Genomic DNA, 18,005 nt, shown 5'->3' on the forward strand with positions numbered 1-18,005 from the left:
GCCTGATGTTGGTATTTATCTCTGGCTGTTTAGTTGTCCGTCTCTCAGATCCACAGAGACGTACTGACTCAGAGCAGAAAATACTGACTTTGCTTTGATCTTCATACCTTCTTCAGAAAGATGAAGGTGGCTCCTGTCTTCAGAATTCTTTCTATGATGTTTTCATCGCTAGATGATGCTGCTCACACAGGTTATCCCAGTGTCTTCCACCAGGGGCAGTTTACAAGATTGTCAGGCATTATATTGACCTTCATGACCTTTGCCTTGTCCCTGTGGATATGAAGATCTGTCTGTGTCAAAGTCTGGGTCCTGGGTAGGTATCCTAGGTTGTCTGTTCTGTTTTGTTTAGTAACCTAATTTGGGTCACGGATCAGAAAATGTTTTTCAGTTTTTGGACTGTAAAACCACAATAAACAAGCAAATGTCTGGGACTTTAGTATTAAACACAATTTCCTTGTTGTTTTCATACCCCAAAACCACATTGCAACTAATAGTATTTCCTTCCAAAAAATATAGAAATAAAACGTTTTGAATATTTTTGTCAAAAAATATTTTAAACAGCTCCGGAAAAACCTTATGTGAAACTTATAGATAATTAGAAAAAACAATTATATATATATATATATATATATATATATATATATATATATATATATATATATATATATATATATATATATATATATATATACATATATATATATATATATATATATTTTAAAGGCAGCGATGACCAAGGGACTGCAGGTTTAGAAAATGAATGGATGGATCGATTCCTGTAGCATTGTGGGCTTTACCTATAACCCAATAAATAAAGAGTCATGTTAAATTTTAGTGGCAAAACATGGTGCCACGCTTCCGATAATTGAAACTCTGACATCATCAGTTCTAATGGCAGCCATTTTCAAAGAGCAACAGCACAAACGGAAAGATGAAGTCGGAGAACAGGTGACGGGTTCAGAGGGGTGCAGACACGACGATGCTTGGATCTGCAAATGATGGCAATAAGAGACACTGCAGACAAATGACTGACTGGATTGATGAGCATCACTGTTTGTCAGGGGGATGCAGCAGCGGTGGGATTAATAAGATGGCCGGACCCTAACTAAAGCCTCCTCTGGGATAGACAAGGTCATTCATTGCACCATAAAAGACACATAAATAATACAAATTGCTGTCCTTTTAAGTGCTTCACTGAATTAGGTTGTCCATGGAGTAAACACGTAGCATGCAGTCTGCACAAACACTGGTGTGCATGAAGCTGTTGTAAACTGCAAAACAAAAGTCTTCCCAAAAGAAAGGCTTTGGCGCAGCTCCATTTTATATTGTTCAATGAAATACACAAGCTTGAAAATGTTTCTGAGCTCAACTTTCAAGCTCTTGAGTTTCTTACATATGCAGGCATCACAGACCCCTACTGTTTGCCAAAAACCCCAAATTCAACCTGAAAACTCATGTGGATAAAGTAAAGTCTTGCACTTCCAGATACGCAGAGGCTCCTGCTTTCATCTCTCACAGAAAAGGATCTCAAAGATAACAGTAATAGAGAAAACTGATTTACACATTAAAGGTTGGCTTCCTTTTTTTTTGTTTTTTCTCACAGACTAAGAAGATTTAGAGAGCACCTTTGTTTTGAAGATAACTGATCGGTGAAAGAGGCTTTTTAAAGATTGGAATTAATTAACCTCACGACTGAACTGCATTAGGAAAAAAGGGAAAAAGTGGAGCGCCTGAGGAAATCTGGGAAGTCATTTCTTTCTGTGTGGAGACGAGGCAAAAGCAGAAGGACTCCAGACCAGCAGGGGGCACAATTACACACTACTTTCTTCAAAGTTAACTTTGTTTTGTAAAAAAAATAAGCATCAGTTTAAAATAACTAAATTAATATTTATTCACAGAAAAGAAACAAGTTGAGATGATTCATCAGAGAAAACTACCGTATTTTCCGGACTATAAGTCGCACCGGAGTATAAGTCGCACCAGCCCAAAAATGCATTATAAAGTAGCAAAAAACACAGATAAGTCGCACTGGACTATAAGTCGCATTTTAACTTTCACAACCTTATATGACACAATCATAGCAGACTGTTTATCTAATAATTTCACAGTAATTCTTTCTCATACTTATTTATTTATTCCTTTCATGAAGCATCATTTGCCAACTAATACTCTGTTTTCATCCTGTTTTTGTAGAAACAGTTTTCATTTTTATTGCATTTCTGAATCTATGAAATCATTGGAAAATAGAATATTATGTTGTTAGCCTTCAAGATCTTACTGTAAAAAAAGTTTGCTGATTCTCTGAGTCACTTAACATACTCTTAACACTTAACATACCCCATACATCAAATTGACCCAGAAACATCATTTCTGTTCCTCACAAATGAACATAACAGGAGGGTTAACAATGTATTTATTTCAATTTATTTCTAATATAAGTCGCTGCGGAGTATAAGTCGCACCCCTTGCCAAACTATGAAAAAAAGGGCGACTTATAGTCCGGAAAATACGGTATATGGTTTAAATGCTGTACACTAGTTATTATGGGACAAGGTCTTCATCCCTCATTGATGTTTGCTTGTTACTTTAACAGTAATGGGGTTAAAAAAGTTGAAACATGTTTCTCTGTCAGAGATTTCTTGCTGGTTTATTTTCACTGTTGCATTTTAAACCGGATGCAGGTTTAAGGTTTTCCTCTCTGTTAAGGGAAACCTCTATAAATGTATTAATTACAAACAACCAACTTCACACTTTTACCTACTAACTTTTGTCGAGTTTCTTGCTTTGACATAGACACAAATGCAGGGATGTATGGTAAACAAAATAGAATTCATTTTGTTGTTGATCGCTTTCAGTAAATAAAAGTTAAAAAAAACAACATACTTTCCATCTTGTTCATTTATAGACACAACATATTGCTTTTTATATGTATATGATCCCTTTAACTTAATGGAGTCCTTCTATGTAAAGCCCTGATTACACACACCGGAGGGTCCGAGTGAGGAACGGCTGCCTCTTAGGGGGAGCGCAGGTGTGTCTTGCGGTTCCCTTGAGGTTGGTAAGTCATAAAAATGGAACGTACCATTGTTGTGCGTGTGGTTCGTGTATTGTGAAATGTTCGGCGGGCTAATGGAAGTTACACGCCCTTATGAGGTACGTCATGTTGTTGTACGGCGTCCTTACGCCACACTCTAGTCGTTCGTACGCCGTGAGTACTGGCCCCTTACTGACCAGGCACCAACGTTTCACGCACAGGTTGTGCACGTTGGATGTCCACACAGACTACACGCTGATTGTCAATTTCTTTCATTTAATAGTCAATAGTGTAATAGTCATGCAAGGAGCGCGCACATATCAAGTGAACAGCTATAACAGGCTTCCTCTGCAGTTCGCAGGGTTTCAGGGTTTTGAAATGATGAAAATCTGTTCGACACGCCTGAGCCTCACCTACTTCACCCTTCGTTAGCCTTGCGTGTTGTTTAAGTCTTCACTACGAGGGTTCACACGTAGAAAAAACGAGCACAAACAGACTTCTTGCTGCTACCCTGTAGTGATTTGTTAAAGAAATTTTCCCAGCAGACAGCCTGAATCCATCTGTAAGGGCAGTTGGTATGCCTGGTGTCTGATTTAAACATGCATGCATTACCTTGTTCTACTTGTATGATTCATCGTTGTTGGGAAAACACCACCTTAACTTTATCCTGCAGAAGCCCCACCCACCACAGCAGAGACAGCCCTGAACTAGAATTATGCTTACATTCCCTCAACTCGCTCGAAAATGCGTCCATGGTCTTCAAAGTCTCCCTCGACACTGATGGAACACACCGGGGCAGAACGTAAAGCTTAGCGTGCTTCACCAGAGACTTTTAGAGCATATTTTTTCTTATCTTAAAGTTGTTAAGGACATTCTACTTCAAGGGGACAGCTTGTATAACTTAATGCAATGCAAACACCAGCATAGAGAGAAAGGCACTTTTAATTAGTGGGAAGCTGTTGGCGTTAGATAAAATAGTGACGGTAGAGACATGGTGCACGGAGCAAACATCTCCTCATTCAGACTCTTCACCTTCCACTGCTGCCAGCATCGTGTGGCAGCTTTATCGGTTTATCTTGTCAGGACTGCACAGCTAATTTCCAGGAGATCTATGCCAACATATTACCTTTGAAGTGTTAATGGAATATGCTAAACGCCATATCAAAAAAGTGATTCCAAAACAGAATTTGGATCCTTCTTTAGGTTAAGAAGTTTCTGCATGACAGTTTTTTCTGCTTTTATAGTTTTTCAGAGGACATTCGTGAGACGGAACTGTTGAATTTTAGCTGTGCCACCGGCCAGAGCTTTAGGGAGGCGTTCATTGAAGTTCAGCGAAGTGTACCATCTCCAAGAGAGTCTTTACAATTATGTAACATTGGTCAGCATGTCTAAATTCCTATTTGACTTCTCTAATTTGGGCCGACTTTTTCAATAACGGTCCTGGTTTAACTCAATCTAGTAGCAGACAGCTCGATGAATTGGCCTGTCACTCACTCGGACTTGTGCATTCGCCACTAAACTTGCAATCTGCTCAGCTGTAACACAATTAAGCTGCATCAAATGAAAATCAGTGTTGCTCAGAGTATATTTGCAGGAGAGTCAACCTGCGAGAGAAATAGAGTAAGTGTGTGCGAAGGCTGGTGGAGTGTTTCTGAGCGGCCGAAGGAGAAGTAATGAGAATAGAAGGTGAAGGTGGTGGAAAACACGAGAGAGCATGAGAAGCATTCAGTCTGCACACTGCTCACCTAGCGTGACCTCTGTTTGCATGGGCATGGACAGCGCCGGGTGCTTGACTTCGCAGCTGAACAGAGCGTCGTTGTCTAGCTGGGGGTTGAGGGTCCAGGTGAGCTTGGCCTGCACCACCACAGAGCCATCGCTCTGGGGGACATGTATGTGGCTGAAGTAGTACAGAGGGTCCGTGCTGTGCACCCATCTGGGAAACTCGCGGCTCACCACCGTCTCTGGGATGGTCTCTGTGGCGGGGCTGGGCTGGTAGGCCTGCTGGCCCTGTGTGTGGAAACGCTGGGGGGTTTCCGTGTACAGGCGGGCCGACCGCCCCTCTGGGTCCAGAAGTGACAGGGAACGGTGGAGTTTGGTGTCGTCCAGGTCCCTGCTGATCAGCGGCCGGGCCCCCCTCACCCCCGCCGAGGTGCCCCCCTGCTCACTGGTGGAGGGCTGAACATAGGAAATCACTTCTATTAGTTCTCCATCACGTTTGAAGTACACCTAAAGAGGATTGAAGCAGAGGAGACAGGAGGAAGGAGTGAATATTTGTGGCTAAATATCCTTAAAGTTAGAGCCATGTATTTCATGAGAATTTGATTGAAAAACACCTTTTCTAAACGTTAACACGAAACTTTTGCAATTTTTTACTGATTACTGTGTGAAACGTATGGCGTCTCATGGCTGCCATTAACTGAACGAGCGCAAAGATAATTGAGCGATTTTTTCAGGAACAGAGCGAGCGACTCTTATAACCGCAGAGGCTTACTGCTAACCGAGCGACCCCGCATTTTAAAACTGCACGTTTGAATTCCTAACCAAGCTACTGTATTCAGGAACCGAATGAGCGTAAAGCTCTGACTGCGCTCGGTGGGTTTGTGAGCAGTGTTCAGGGTGTGTGTTTGTCACTTGGGGGCGGTAACCTTTCTGGTTGATCTGATTGGCCGAAATCTTCAGGTCAAATCTGGCGATGCAGCAGGGTGGGGCTTCCATTTTTTAAAGGCTTTAATAGAAAAAAGAAACGTTTTTCCAAAGTTTAACTTCTATAAAATAAAAAATGTCCTACACTTGTTTGCCCCATGATGTCCACATGCAAGACAGTCAGGAGTTTCAGCATCCCAGCAAAGTAAATGGGTTAATCCTACAATACAATCCCATTTGAGTCCCCATAACATCCCATAATTTGTGTAAAGATTGGTTAATACTTGTTTAATACTTTCTAAGTTTAATATACGTCCTTAACCTCCCTTTACAATAGAATACAATAGTAAGCTTTAATCACATGCATCCAGCTGCATCTTAGAAGTGTCTTGTAGTTCTCTTGGTACGACCACCACAAGGGACATAAAACGGAACGTACCATTGTCATGCGTGTGGTTAGTGTGAAGTATTTGTAAGGTTAATGTAAGCAACGTGCACTTATGTTGTGCATACAGACTTTCAGGCGTAGAAGCCGGTTGTTTTTTTCCTGCATAAGCTTGCATTGATTTATCAAATTTCTTTTTCTATGATTAGGTAGCTTTGGCAGTGTTGAAAACACTGGATATTTTTGTTCTGGACTTTTTTTCTCAGCAGTTTTTATGCCATAAAACACTATGGTATGCCGCGCTGCTGACATGGACACGAGTTGTTATGACAGTAGATCAAAAAGGTCTGGTAAGTTAGAAAAAAACAGAGACTACTGAGTTATAAATCTTTTTTTTTTTTTTTTTTTAATAGAGTACATGACTGTTTCTGGTTAGGTTAAGGTTAGTAAACCTAACAAGGAAAGATGGGTTCTAAACTGTGTGTGTGTGTATGTGTGTGTGTGTGTGTGTGTATACTCGGACTACCAATCAAGACTACATCCTGAAGCGTACCACCAGGAGAACAAGAGTTGCTTCAGGAAAGCTCCGCAAAGTGAAGCAATTAAACTGGAGTTTGAAGTAAATCTCTGGAGAAATGTGAAAACAGCAGCAAGCAGATTACATTTGGAATATTTCTGTCTGAAGGAACATGCAATGCAGCATGTGACTGGCATGTTTGATTCTGCACAATTATTGTAGCCTCTCATTACAGCTGAAAAGTAAATGAGAAAAGTCTCATAAAAAATACTCTGCCAATTGTTTTATTCCTTTTTTTTTAGTGTATTGGGGGAACATTTCAATCACCTCTATTCCTAGAACTCAAAGTCTAAAACATGGGGGGGGGGTTTGTGTGTAGATTTATAGTTCTTTAACATTTTCAATGTTTTTGATCTGATTCTCCAGGAAAATAATCTAAAAGAAAATCTAAAATTATGTGTTTGCTATTTGGTGGAAAAAGGCAGGACACTCAATGTTCAAAAGGTTATATTGAAAACTGCAGAGCTTTAATGCACTCCTACAAAATAAAACATTGCAATGTTATTTATTTAATCTGTACTTCTCTTCAGAATTTGTCCCCACTGTCACAACTCATGTTTCTACCAGTTATTTAAAATCTCATCTGCCATTTCTTCCATAAACTGAAGTTCTCCCTATTATTATGGGATTTCTTTCCCTGTTCCATAGCTCTATTAAAATATCCGGCTGTCTAATCTCCTGAAGGGGAACTCAAGCTCACATTTCAGCAGGTAGCTGCATTAGCATGGAAACAAGGCTGTCTCCTCATTGCCTCCGGTAATACTACTTTGCAAGTTGTGTCTCTGTGTCTCTGTTATGTTGATGTGATCCAGCTGCAGACAGGAAGTACGGAAAGTACATCAGTTTGGGGGACGTCCAATTTTCTCAAGATCAAAAGTAGCATTGGCCTTATTTTATATTATCTATGTATCTCTCTATGTATACATATATATATATATCCATTAGTGTTTTAATATTTTGAAATCAAGAATGACAAGCATCACACAAAAGACTCGTGCACAGACTTTTAGTGACATATTTAAGTAATTTAAATCTCATTTTCAGATATTTTCACAGAACCTCATTTACCAAATGGAAATGGAAAACCTTTACAGTGAGGCTTTACCGTCCATTCTAATTTATTTTAACTAATTTCAAATAAACGACGGATGAGCACCGACTCTGCTGGCCTGTCCTCTTGTTGGAGTTCTGCTTTTTCAGAAGTGACAGAACATTACAGGCTACATTTTGCTGCAGGGTTAAGGCTCAGTATTTATAGCAAACACTATAAACTGTAGCAGTCTGTCAGAGCTGCTGCTACAAATACACATGGGAGTAATTACCCTTGCTCAAAACCATTAAACGATACTGGTTGTCGTCATTACCACAGATAAATAAAAAATCTGCTTTAACAACCTTTCCCCAATTAGTGTTTTGCTGCAACCTTTTACCTTTAGTTTGTGAGGGGGTCACGTCGACCTAAACAACACTTACTGTCTATAAGACCATTTTTTTCAAATTGGTATTCCCATTTTCTGAACTGTTGTAGGAGAGATACAAAGTAGTTTTCCTGTAGATGTTTATGAAATTCCCACTCCACTCATCTTCTGATGCATTTTCAAAGCATTCTCAGTGTCCTCCATCATCAGAAAACATGTTTAAAACATTATTTTCATCTGCGTTTGTCTTTAATGTTTAGATGGACATTTAGTATCAGCTGCTTAAAGCTCCAACCTTCCTGGATAGTAATGCAGTCTCAATAATTTGATCACTACATTCGTTTTTAGATCTGCTTTATGATTTTTATTTTCAACTAATCACTTCCATTTTTTTTCTTCTAAATGAGCTTTGAAATATTCATCACCAATTATCGGTGGTCACCTCAGCTGCTGAGCCATGGCTAAAAATCCAATAGCCCAACGGGAAGCATAACAGTTAGCACTGAACACAATGACCCCATTGCATCTGCTGGCAAATGTTGCTCTTCAGCGCGCACTGAACCACCTCATTACTTATCACAGCAGGTGGAGGGAGAGCACACTAGATTAGAGACATCCAGGCACCTGCTCTGTAGTTTCTGTTCAACAAAATACTGTGTGTACACAGCAACACCTGTGCTGGCTATAGACCGGCCTATCGGGGAATTAATTCAGTAAATCTTGATAACTGATTAGTTTCCATATACATTAACAAAACAATTTGTAGGCAGAAAGGACATTGATTAAACTTCCTTATGACTTAACACAGTGCTAAACTCCTTTGCTGTGTCAGCTTTCACTAAGGCTGCCTCAGTGCAACAGTGGACCTGCTGCCATCTGCAAAATAGCAGGCGTTTGTTCATTATAGTTTCCCTTCCTTTGTCTGCTGGCAAGAAAAAAAATAAAGGTTTTGTTAAAAGATATAAATAATAGGAAACTGTTAATAATTAGGCATCTTTATAGAATGAAACGTTACTTAAGAAAATGTGGTTTACCTTCAAAGAGGGGTTACAATCAGCTTTTATTACTAAACCTAAAATAAAAAAATACTAATAACACTAAGGAAACTCAATAAAAATATAAAGGCAGAACAAAAAGGTCAATTCTTCAAAGCAGGTTAAAAGAACAAAACACTGAACCAGAACGAGTCACTAAGTTGCATTTAGAAATAAAATGTGTGTCATCCAAAACATTTTTTTTTTTAATATTGATAAAAAAAGAAAAATAAAAAGGTAAAATATGTGTGTTTTTTTTCTTCATTTTGAAGCAAAGTGATTTTGATTTTCTTTCTTATCACCAAAAATGGTTCACTGGCAGAAGAAAAGGTTACAGAAATGTGTACTTTTACTAAGTACTGATGTATTGAAAACTGAGAATCTAGTTGATTTAAAAATGGTAATGAAAGCCTTTTCCCCCCATTTTAAATATTCATTACATATTGCTAAATACATGAAAACATTTTTACACTCATTTTATTTTTTAACAATTGAAAACTTAAAGGTTAAATCCTCTTTCAGTGACCTGCAGGGTAGCTGTATACTAAAAGGAAAAGATCCTTTAATATATGCAAAACATTTCAAGAAGATTTTGATTAAAAACAAATGTATGCAATTATAAATCAAGCATATGAGCTACATTTACTTGATTTAATTTTTGTTTAAAAAGGTTCAAGAGAGTGAGGTCATGGTGCATAGGTATTTGGTATGTGCGCCCATGTGTGGAAGTGTCCTTGAGCAAGGCAAGACACTGAACCCTACCTTGATCCTGGTGGTTGTAGGTTGGCGCCAGTGTTCAAAGGCGGAGCTGCCATAAGTGTGTGTGTGTGTGAATAGAACTGTGACTGTACAGCACTTTGGACTTTCCAAGAAGGGAAGGAAAGCGCTATACAAGTATACGCCATTTACCAAGTGTTGCTATCATGTTAGGAATCAGCATTTGAGGCTTCAATTCTTTAATTCTGGTCTATAACTTTAGCCATGACAGGGATCATTGCCTTTCAGCAGAGAAGGCACATAGACAGTAGGCTAGATTTTTGCTGTTTATGAATAGCCCTGCGACAGACTGGCGACCTGTGCAGGATGTCCCCTGCCTTTGCCCATGGATGGCCGGGTTTGGCTCCGGCAGCCCCGTGACCCCGAGAGGAACAAAACGGGTTCAGAAGATGAATGAATGAAGGTTTGAGAATACATTCAATACTATTTAACAAAGCTCTGTTTCAGCCTTTTTCCTGTTTTATCTTTAAAAATAATCGAAACAGAAAAACATTTAATCTTTTATGAAATGACTACAGACGCTTTTTTAAACAGCTTCTGGTTGGTTAATGTGGACATTTTAATAAGTAAACTGCAGCTACTATGAAAGGTTTAACATACTTTAATAAAGCACTGATAATGAATGATGAAGTTAAATATTGTTAGAGTTCAATATGCAGATAGCCAAACAGTGCAAACATGCATAATGACAGGTGGGAAAGTCTTTAATTTCAATATTTAATGAGAAAATGAAATGTCATAGCATGCAAAATATTACTGAAGTAAAAATAAAGTGTACAAGAGAAGCCTAAAGGCAAGAATTAATCAATTGTCAAATGTATAAGCATTTCAAAGCAAAAACACCTAATGGTTTAGATACTTTGAACAGCAGCAGGTTTGCTATGCTTTTTGAATTTAACCCAATTGACCTTTTATCATTTGTTCAAACAAACGTTATGCAGACAGAAAGAGTCAGACCACGCTGATTTATTTTAAAAAGTCCTATGTTTTAATGCCAACACGGCTGCAGCTCCTGGAGCCAGACGATTTGCCTGATGTCCGATTCAAACTGAACGATCAGAGGAGTACAGGTGAGTTCACCTTCACAACAAAAATGCAGCAACGCCCTTAACTTTGAGCAAAGACGATCTATTAGGGAAGAATCCTCACTCTGCTCAGATAACAACCAATGAGGGGATTTTCAGGTAAACCAGTGCTTGTAACAGTGCTGTTACTTTGGTAACAGTACAAAAAATCTACTCGGTAACAATGTTGTTTAAATGTAATTGAGTGAATATTTTGCACCATCGACTCTGAGAATTGGAGAGAGTGAGTGACGTCACTCATAGAAAATGGCTTATTTCTGGCTCCAACCAAATTAAGTGCCTTCAGTCGTCATTTTTTCAACATACGACACCACCATGAAGGAGCCAGATGTCGTCCCTAAGCAGGGATTGATCCAATCAGTGCTGTGAGTCATTGTTTCCGTGGTAACTCCTCCCACCAATCGGGAGTTAACTCCTAGCACTTGAAAGTGGGCTACACAAAATCTATCAAACAATTTGATCTTTGGACGTGGGGGCCAGCAGGTTCCACCTACTTTTATTAAGGCATCTGATTGGTCAGTTTATAACTTGAACAACAGAAAAAATATCATAAAAAATAAGATTATCAAGAAAATGTTTAAAAAAAAAGGTATCACTGACTGTGTGCAGCAGCTGTTTATTTCTCTATAAAAGCCTCTGGGATTTTGGCTTCTTGGGTCCAGCGGGTATTTCCTGTTGGGAACGCCAGGGGGGAAGGGGCCACTCAGTCCAGTTCTCAGATACAGTCAATGTTTGCACACAAGTACTACTTTCCACCCTGGCCAGAGCGTAACTCTCTTTCAGTAATAAACAAACCCGTGTTGCCTCCCGGTTACAGACATTTATGGAGTCCATATCAGTTTTTTTTGTTTTATTTTCTTAATTTTTCCAAAAGGTTGTTTACTTCCAAACAGTTACAAATTCCAAGGACGTATTTGCTGGCTGCAGTGAAAACAGAAACGCCCATCTCTTTATAGTTGTTGTGCGAATACTGAAAAATCTTTAGAGTGCATCGTAATAGTTATGGGCCAGAGGATTGTTATTTGAAGTTCAAGAATGACACCAGAAATAAGACCGTTAAATCTGTCCTTGAAAAGAATGGAAAACATGTGCAGATATGTAATACCCGCCAACAATGTCTCCAATCAAACGCTGGCTTGTTAGGTGGTACATTAATACGGGCTGGGACCTGCTAAGTAGTGCTAGTCTCATGTAAAATAGGATTTGAGTGTGTTTGGCATTGCAGTTGTATTATTCTCCAACAGTGTCATTGCACGCAATAAAGTGATTATCAATCACAGCACTGTTGCAAATCCCCAAATACTTCATAGTCTGATAAGTACAGACAAAGAAACCAGACACAAGCCACTTATATTTCATTCTAAAGTGAATTAGCACCGGAATAAGAGATGCCATTCTGAGCAGGAGTCTGCACTCAATGCCGAGACAGAAGTGAAATTAAGCTGGGCTGCTATGAAAACAGCTTTGCATTTATCTGTGAATAGACAGTGATGAAAGCACCTGCACTTTGTGCACTGCCAAGTCTCTCCCACCTCACAAACATTACAAATTCAAACCCTTTGGAAAATATAACAATCACATATTGGTCCATATATACATTTATGTTGCTGCAATTAATCATTGAAGTGTCAAAAAGGACAAAAGAGTAATTATCAGAGCGGCAAGACGATTCAATGACACAGCAGAAGCAGCGAGGAAAGGGGAGAGGCAGAGGCAGAGATCCTTGCCATGAGTTAATCAGTTTTCCCGCTTATTATTAACCATCATTATCTTTCCTCTTTTCAATCAGCACTTGCTTGTGCTCTGAGGATGTTCTAATAGTGGCACTGGGAAGCAATTATTGATATGTCACCAGCTTGCATCAGATGCTGACAGATCTTGAACCCTAATGGCAGATATTTTCCACATATGTAAGCTGCAGAAACGTGCCACTGCGACCATTTCTGATAGAAGCAATAATAGCATCAGAAGTGCAACCGTCTAAAACTTTAACTAATAATTAAGTTAAAATAAAAACTGATGAGAACATCAGGGTGAAGTACAAAGAAGAGAACAGGCACGAGAAAAAGGCAAACGTTTCCAAAGAATGCAAGATAAACCGAAATGCATGGAAGCTTTCTGCAGAAGGGCCATTAAAAAGACGGAGCAAATTAAAGCTGGAAAAGTCTTCCAAAGAGTCTCAAAAACAGCTGGGAATAGCTGAAAAAGGATTAAAGGAAGAGATGCCAAAAAGTGGAAAAAGAAAAAGCCCTCGATGGAGGTTTAAGTATCACTGGGAAATCAGGTAAGTGGCAACAGGTGTGCTTAATTGGGAAGGAGGAGCAGGTGAGATGAGTGGAGAGCAGGAGACAAGCACCTCCCTTTTCTGAGATGATGATTACCTGAGATGGCTGTTTCCAAAAGACCAACTATGTTTATATGCACAACATCTTTGCAATGAGGCACAAATTCTGTAAAAAAATGGGCTTCTAAAGCCAGTTAAGAGGAATTCATGGTTTTGAGCTGATTCTGAACAACACTGCTGTCGGATGATGATGATCATGGTGTGTCTTAATTAATAAAAATAGAAGGACATGCATTTCCGGAAGAAAATAGAGAGTTGCTACAGATCAACCTCATTGGCTATCATTGATGCTGTGGAGGAAATCACAAGCGCTCTGGACAAAAAGAAATATGCAGCTGGAATTTTCATTGACTTAAAAAAAGCATTTGACACTCTTAATCATGACATCCTAATTGACAAACTGGAAGTGTATGGTGTAAGAGGACTGTCAGTCTGCCCCAGGGCAGCTGTGGCTACAACAGTAGCTACCATCACCAAGTATGAATGAGGAGTGAATGAACAATGGACACAATGTAAGCGCTTTGAGTGACTTGAAAAGCGCAGATAAATCCAATCCATTATTATTATTATTATCACTAGGGCTAAGTTGGGTCAAAAGCTATTTAACAGGAAGAAAACAATGTCAAGATTGATGAATTTACATCAGAAGCCAAAGGGATAAGTTGTGGTGTCCCACAAGGATCAATTCTGGGCCCACTACATTCAATGTTTCTAAACTTTTAAAACTCCTATTATTTGATGATGACACAAATATATTCTATCCCAGAGACAAAAATAGGGAACTTATTAATGTGGTGAACACAGAGTTAAACAAAATCAAATAATGGCTGGATTACAACAAATTACCCTATGAACCTAAATAAAACCAAAGTGATGGTTTTTGGTAATTACAAAGCCAATGCGATGCTCTCCATTACAATAAATGTCTTTATTGAAAGTGTTACAGAAATCAAATTCTTTGGGGGTTTTATTGATACCAAACTAAGTTGGAAGCCTCACATGAGACACATACAAACTAAAGTCTCAAAAAGTATTTCAATCATAAATGGATCCAAACATATATTAGAATACAACAGTAGATATTTATTGTACTGCTCCTTAATATTACCATATTTCAATTAAATTCAATTTTATTCGTAAAGTCCAAATTCACAACAACAGTCGTCTCAATGGGCTTCGTATCGGTAATTGAAAAAGTTAAACATAAAATCAAAAGGATCATGAATACATAGAATTCAACAGGAAAATACTAAAATGAACTAACAAACTGACTAAGCTAAACTGGAGATCCCTGCCTTTAGACCCCCCCTTCACAGTAAGGAAAAAACTCTTTAAAAAGACGGAAATTTCACCTACTGTATAGAAATTTGGGGGAATAATTATCCCTTGTGCTATCTTAGATGACCCCCCCTTCCATTGACGTGTTCTCCCTACCATGACAAAGGTGGATAAAGGTGGAAAGATTTCATGTAATCCATGGACACCAGTGAAGATCACAAATCATTGAAGAAAAAAGGTTCAGAGCACTGTCTAGTGCAGGGGTGGGCAATTCCAGGCCTCGAGGGCCGGTGTGTCTGCATGATTTCCAGATACTCTTCCCCTACTCAGGGCTGATTACCTGGTTCAGGTGTGTCCAGCCAATAATCTTGCCCTACTCATGGCTGATTACCTGGTTCAGGTGTGTCCAGCCAATCAGAACATGCCAGAGCAGGGTATGCTGGAAAACATGCAGGACTGCGGCCCTCAGTGCCCACCTCTGGTCTAGTGGGTCTAGATGACCCAACTCCCAATGTTAAAGGGCCTAGGACAGCACAAGGGGTTACAAGAGCTCACTACATCCTCTCTTTTTATTTCACAAACGACCCGTCAGAATTTTACATAAAGCCGGATATCTTGATCATACAAAAAATATATTTGATCAATCCAGAATTTTTTAACTGTATAACCTTGTGGATTTTCACACCACACATCTTCTATACAGAGCCAGTGGAAAATCGTTACCATTCAACATCCAAAAACAGTTCTTAGAAAATGAAGGAGGAACATCTAAGGGGATGGAGGAACTTCAAGATCAAACTGATAAGAACCACAACGAAAAGTTTCTGTGTGTCGGTGTGTGGCACTAATCTTTGGAACGGGTTCAGTAATGAACTCAAACAATGTTCAAATATCCAAATAGTCGAGAAAATGTAGAAAGAAACTCTGATTTCAGGATATGGAGATAAGAGGATTTAAGGATCAACAGGTGTTTGAATAATTCCTAAGACATGTGTGAACTTGATTGTGGTGAAATAATCAAAGATGTTTTAATTACAATCAATGAGTGTTACATTGTAATGTGCAATAATGATTAGTGAAATGTTTTAATTACAATGAATAATATTGATTTTCTTTACTTGATCTGCAATGTGTAGCAATAATTACTGGTTTAATGTGATCATGTGTTCTAATTATCAATGATCATTACATATTGGTTACAGATACTGTTTACTGAAATCATGAATGAGTGTTTTCTGAAGATAATCAATCATTACTAGGCACTGGATTCAGTAACTTGAAAAGAATCTATCGGATCAGAACCGGATTACAAAAAATATGTAAAACTATAGAACTCAGTAAGGGGTGGGATTATATAAGACTGCCTCTTCCTGCTCCATTCCAAGCAATAAATCAAGCTCTACTTGACTTCAGTTAATGATCACTGTATTTAATTAAGCAAATGTGACTTAAGTGTTTTTTGTTTTTGTTTGTTTCATCTATGCATTCAATAATTTCTGTAATGAGTTTTATAAATCTGTGTAAATTATTTATTGCTTTGACTACAATGCTTAAAATAAATCAATAAATCAATCATAATTAAAAGAGCACTGGAAACACTTTGGAAATAGTTTTCACTATTCGGCGCTCCTGAGAGCTACGTGATATTTGGACAAGATTAGGGTGTTTTCTCAATGGATAACGTAATTTCTTACAAATATACGTTTGTCTAAAAATATAAATGTACCCAGCTCTCCAATTAGTGACATCTGCATCTAACGCTCTGTCTTTTTTATTTTTCATTTACGCCTTTTAAGTCGTAAACTTACGAGAAAAAAGTCCTAGATTAATGAGTAAAAAACACCAAAGCTAGCTAGAAGATGAAATATGTGGAGCTTTTTGTGAAGCTTTATTTCCGGATATGTTTAAAAAACAGAGATTCCGAACCTTTTGGCGACTCAAAATCAGATTATTATCAGTGTAGCCGTCTTTCTGGGGTTTCGGTGTCGGTAAAGCGGAGTTTCATATGTAAAATAAGGAGCTCAGAGACACGTTTGGGTGTAGAGGACCGCTGCAGCCGTTATTTTCCTTTTCATTCACAAACCCTGAAGTTCATTTGTCACATTATGACATGAACCTGTCATCCGAACACCAATGCGGAAGTAAACAGTGTCACATACGCTCCCTCGTCCAGATGAAACGTCCCGTTTCAACAGAAAACAATAAAGAGGAATGAAACTAGTCTGTTATATTAGCATTAGAACGTTGACAATCCCAAAAAGTGCTGCTCCGCCTCAGACGGATGCGTCACACAGACGTAGAGATCTTGTCTTTAATGGAGGAAGAAAGGATTCAAGTGGACAGCTGCAGGGATACCGACGCCGTCTGCGACAGCTTCATCGGGCTGCAGAGATCCTGCAAACCACCCATCAATAAATAAAACATGAATGAATCGTAAATCAAACAAATGAGCTTCCAATCATTTGGAACGTTATCAATAAACATTCAGCTCACCTGTTCAACTAAGTTTAGTCAGTCTGCTCTGCTGCTGCATGGCGTTCACTTGCTGCTGCACTGTATTCTCACCTCCACTTTAATCTCATAAAATTACGAGTTTTTTTCCGTACACTTGCTTACGGAAGAGGATTAGGGCCATGGAGAAAGAAAAAAAAAAAAGGGCATAGAAAATTCTGACTTTTCTCAGAATTCACAGAATTCTGCTGTGATGGAGTTTAGCCTCTTTTGCTTTTGTGTGGAGTGTCTACATTGATTGTGCTGCACTGACATACCTCTGCACAACCCTTCACAGTCCGTTCAAAGGTTTAGGTACTTCCAAATTCGTCATTTTGCTCAGCAAGGACCCTAAAGATGTGAAATGGTCGGCACTTATAGAAGTGGCAGGGATGATAAGGCCCAATGCTGTCTTTAGCATTATATACCCTGAAGCAAATTCTCTCGATCCTGAGATCTCCTTTTCCTGAGTCATTACAAATTCCTCCAAAGTCCTTTCCTTTATCCTATGACATTTTCCAAAGAGGTCAAGGAAAAGAGCATAAGAAAATTAGATAAGGATTTTTTTTAAAGGGTCCGGATGTACCCAATGACTTTCTTCACCAACCTCTATCTTGAGCTGCCTCGGGCATTCATATCAGTTCATCCTAGCGAGCCGTCTTCCTAATGTATTCTTAGATGCTTCTTGTCTCTTTCTGGATAGCAGCTCTGACAGTCACTTCTGTTTGTCTGCCGCATTTCTGTTGGCTATAGATCCACACCCCTTGGGCAGATCCCTCTATGCACTGAGATTATTTTTCATGTCTTCACATCAGTGGTTCTAATCCCACAGTCATCTCACAGTTCCAGTCGGGTACGGCTTTTCTTGTGAGAAATGAACAGAATTTTGATGGTTTGGATCTGTGTCTCCTCCTTACACTGGCATTTTAGCATTTGTTTT

The 18,005-nt window shown here is 38.9% G+C and overlaps 1 protein-coding gene across 1 annotated transcript in view; it reads right to left on the reverse strand.

Annotated features, from left to right (window-relative positions):
• The window catches only part of igsf21a (immunoglobin superfamily, member 21a), a 262,207-nt gene that overhangs the window by 21,033 nt on the left and 223,169 nt on the right, over nucleotides 1-18,005 (reverse strand). Inside the window, exon 6 of the mRNA XM_078947780.1 lies at nucleotides 4,780-5,260. Within this exon, the coding sequence (XP_078803906.1) occupies nucleotides 4,780-5,260 (481 nt within the window). The remainder of the gene's footprint in view (nucleotides 1-4,779; nucleotides 5,261-18,005) is intronic.

The sequence above is a fragment of the Oryzias latipes genome, chromosome 5, assembly GCF_053564925.1.
Source record: "Oryzias latipes strain Hd-rR chromosome 5, Olatipes_Hd-rR_3.1".
Taxonomy (NCBI): Eukaryota; Metazoa; Chordata; class Actinopteri; order Beloniformes; family Adrianichthyidae; genus Oryzias; species Oryzias latipes.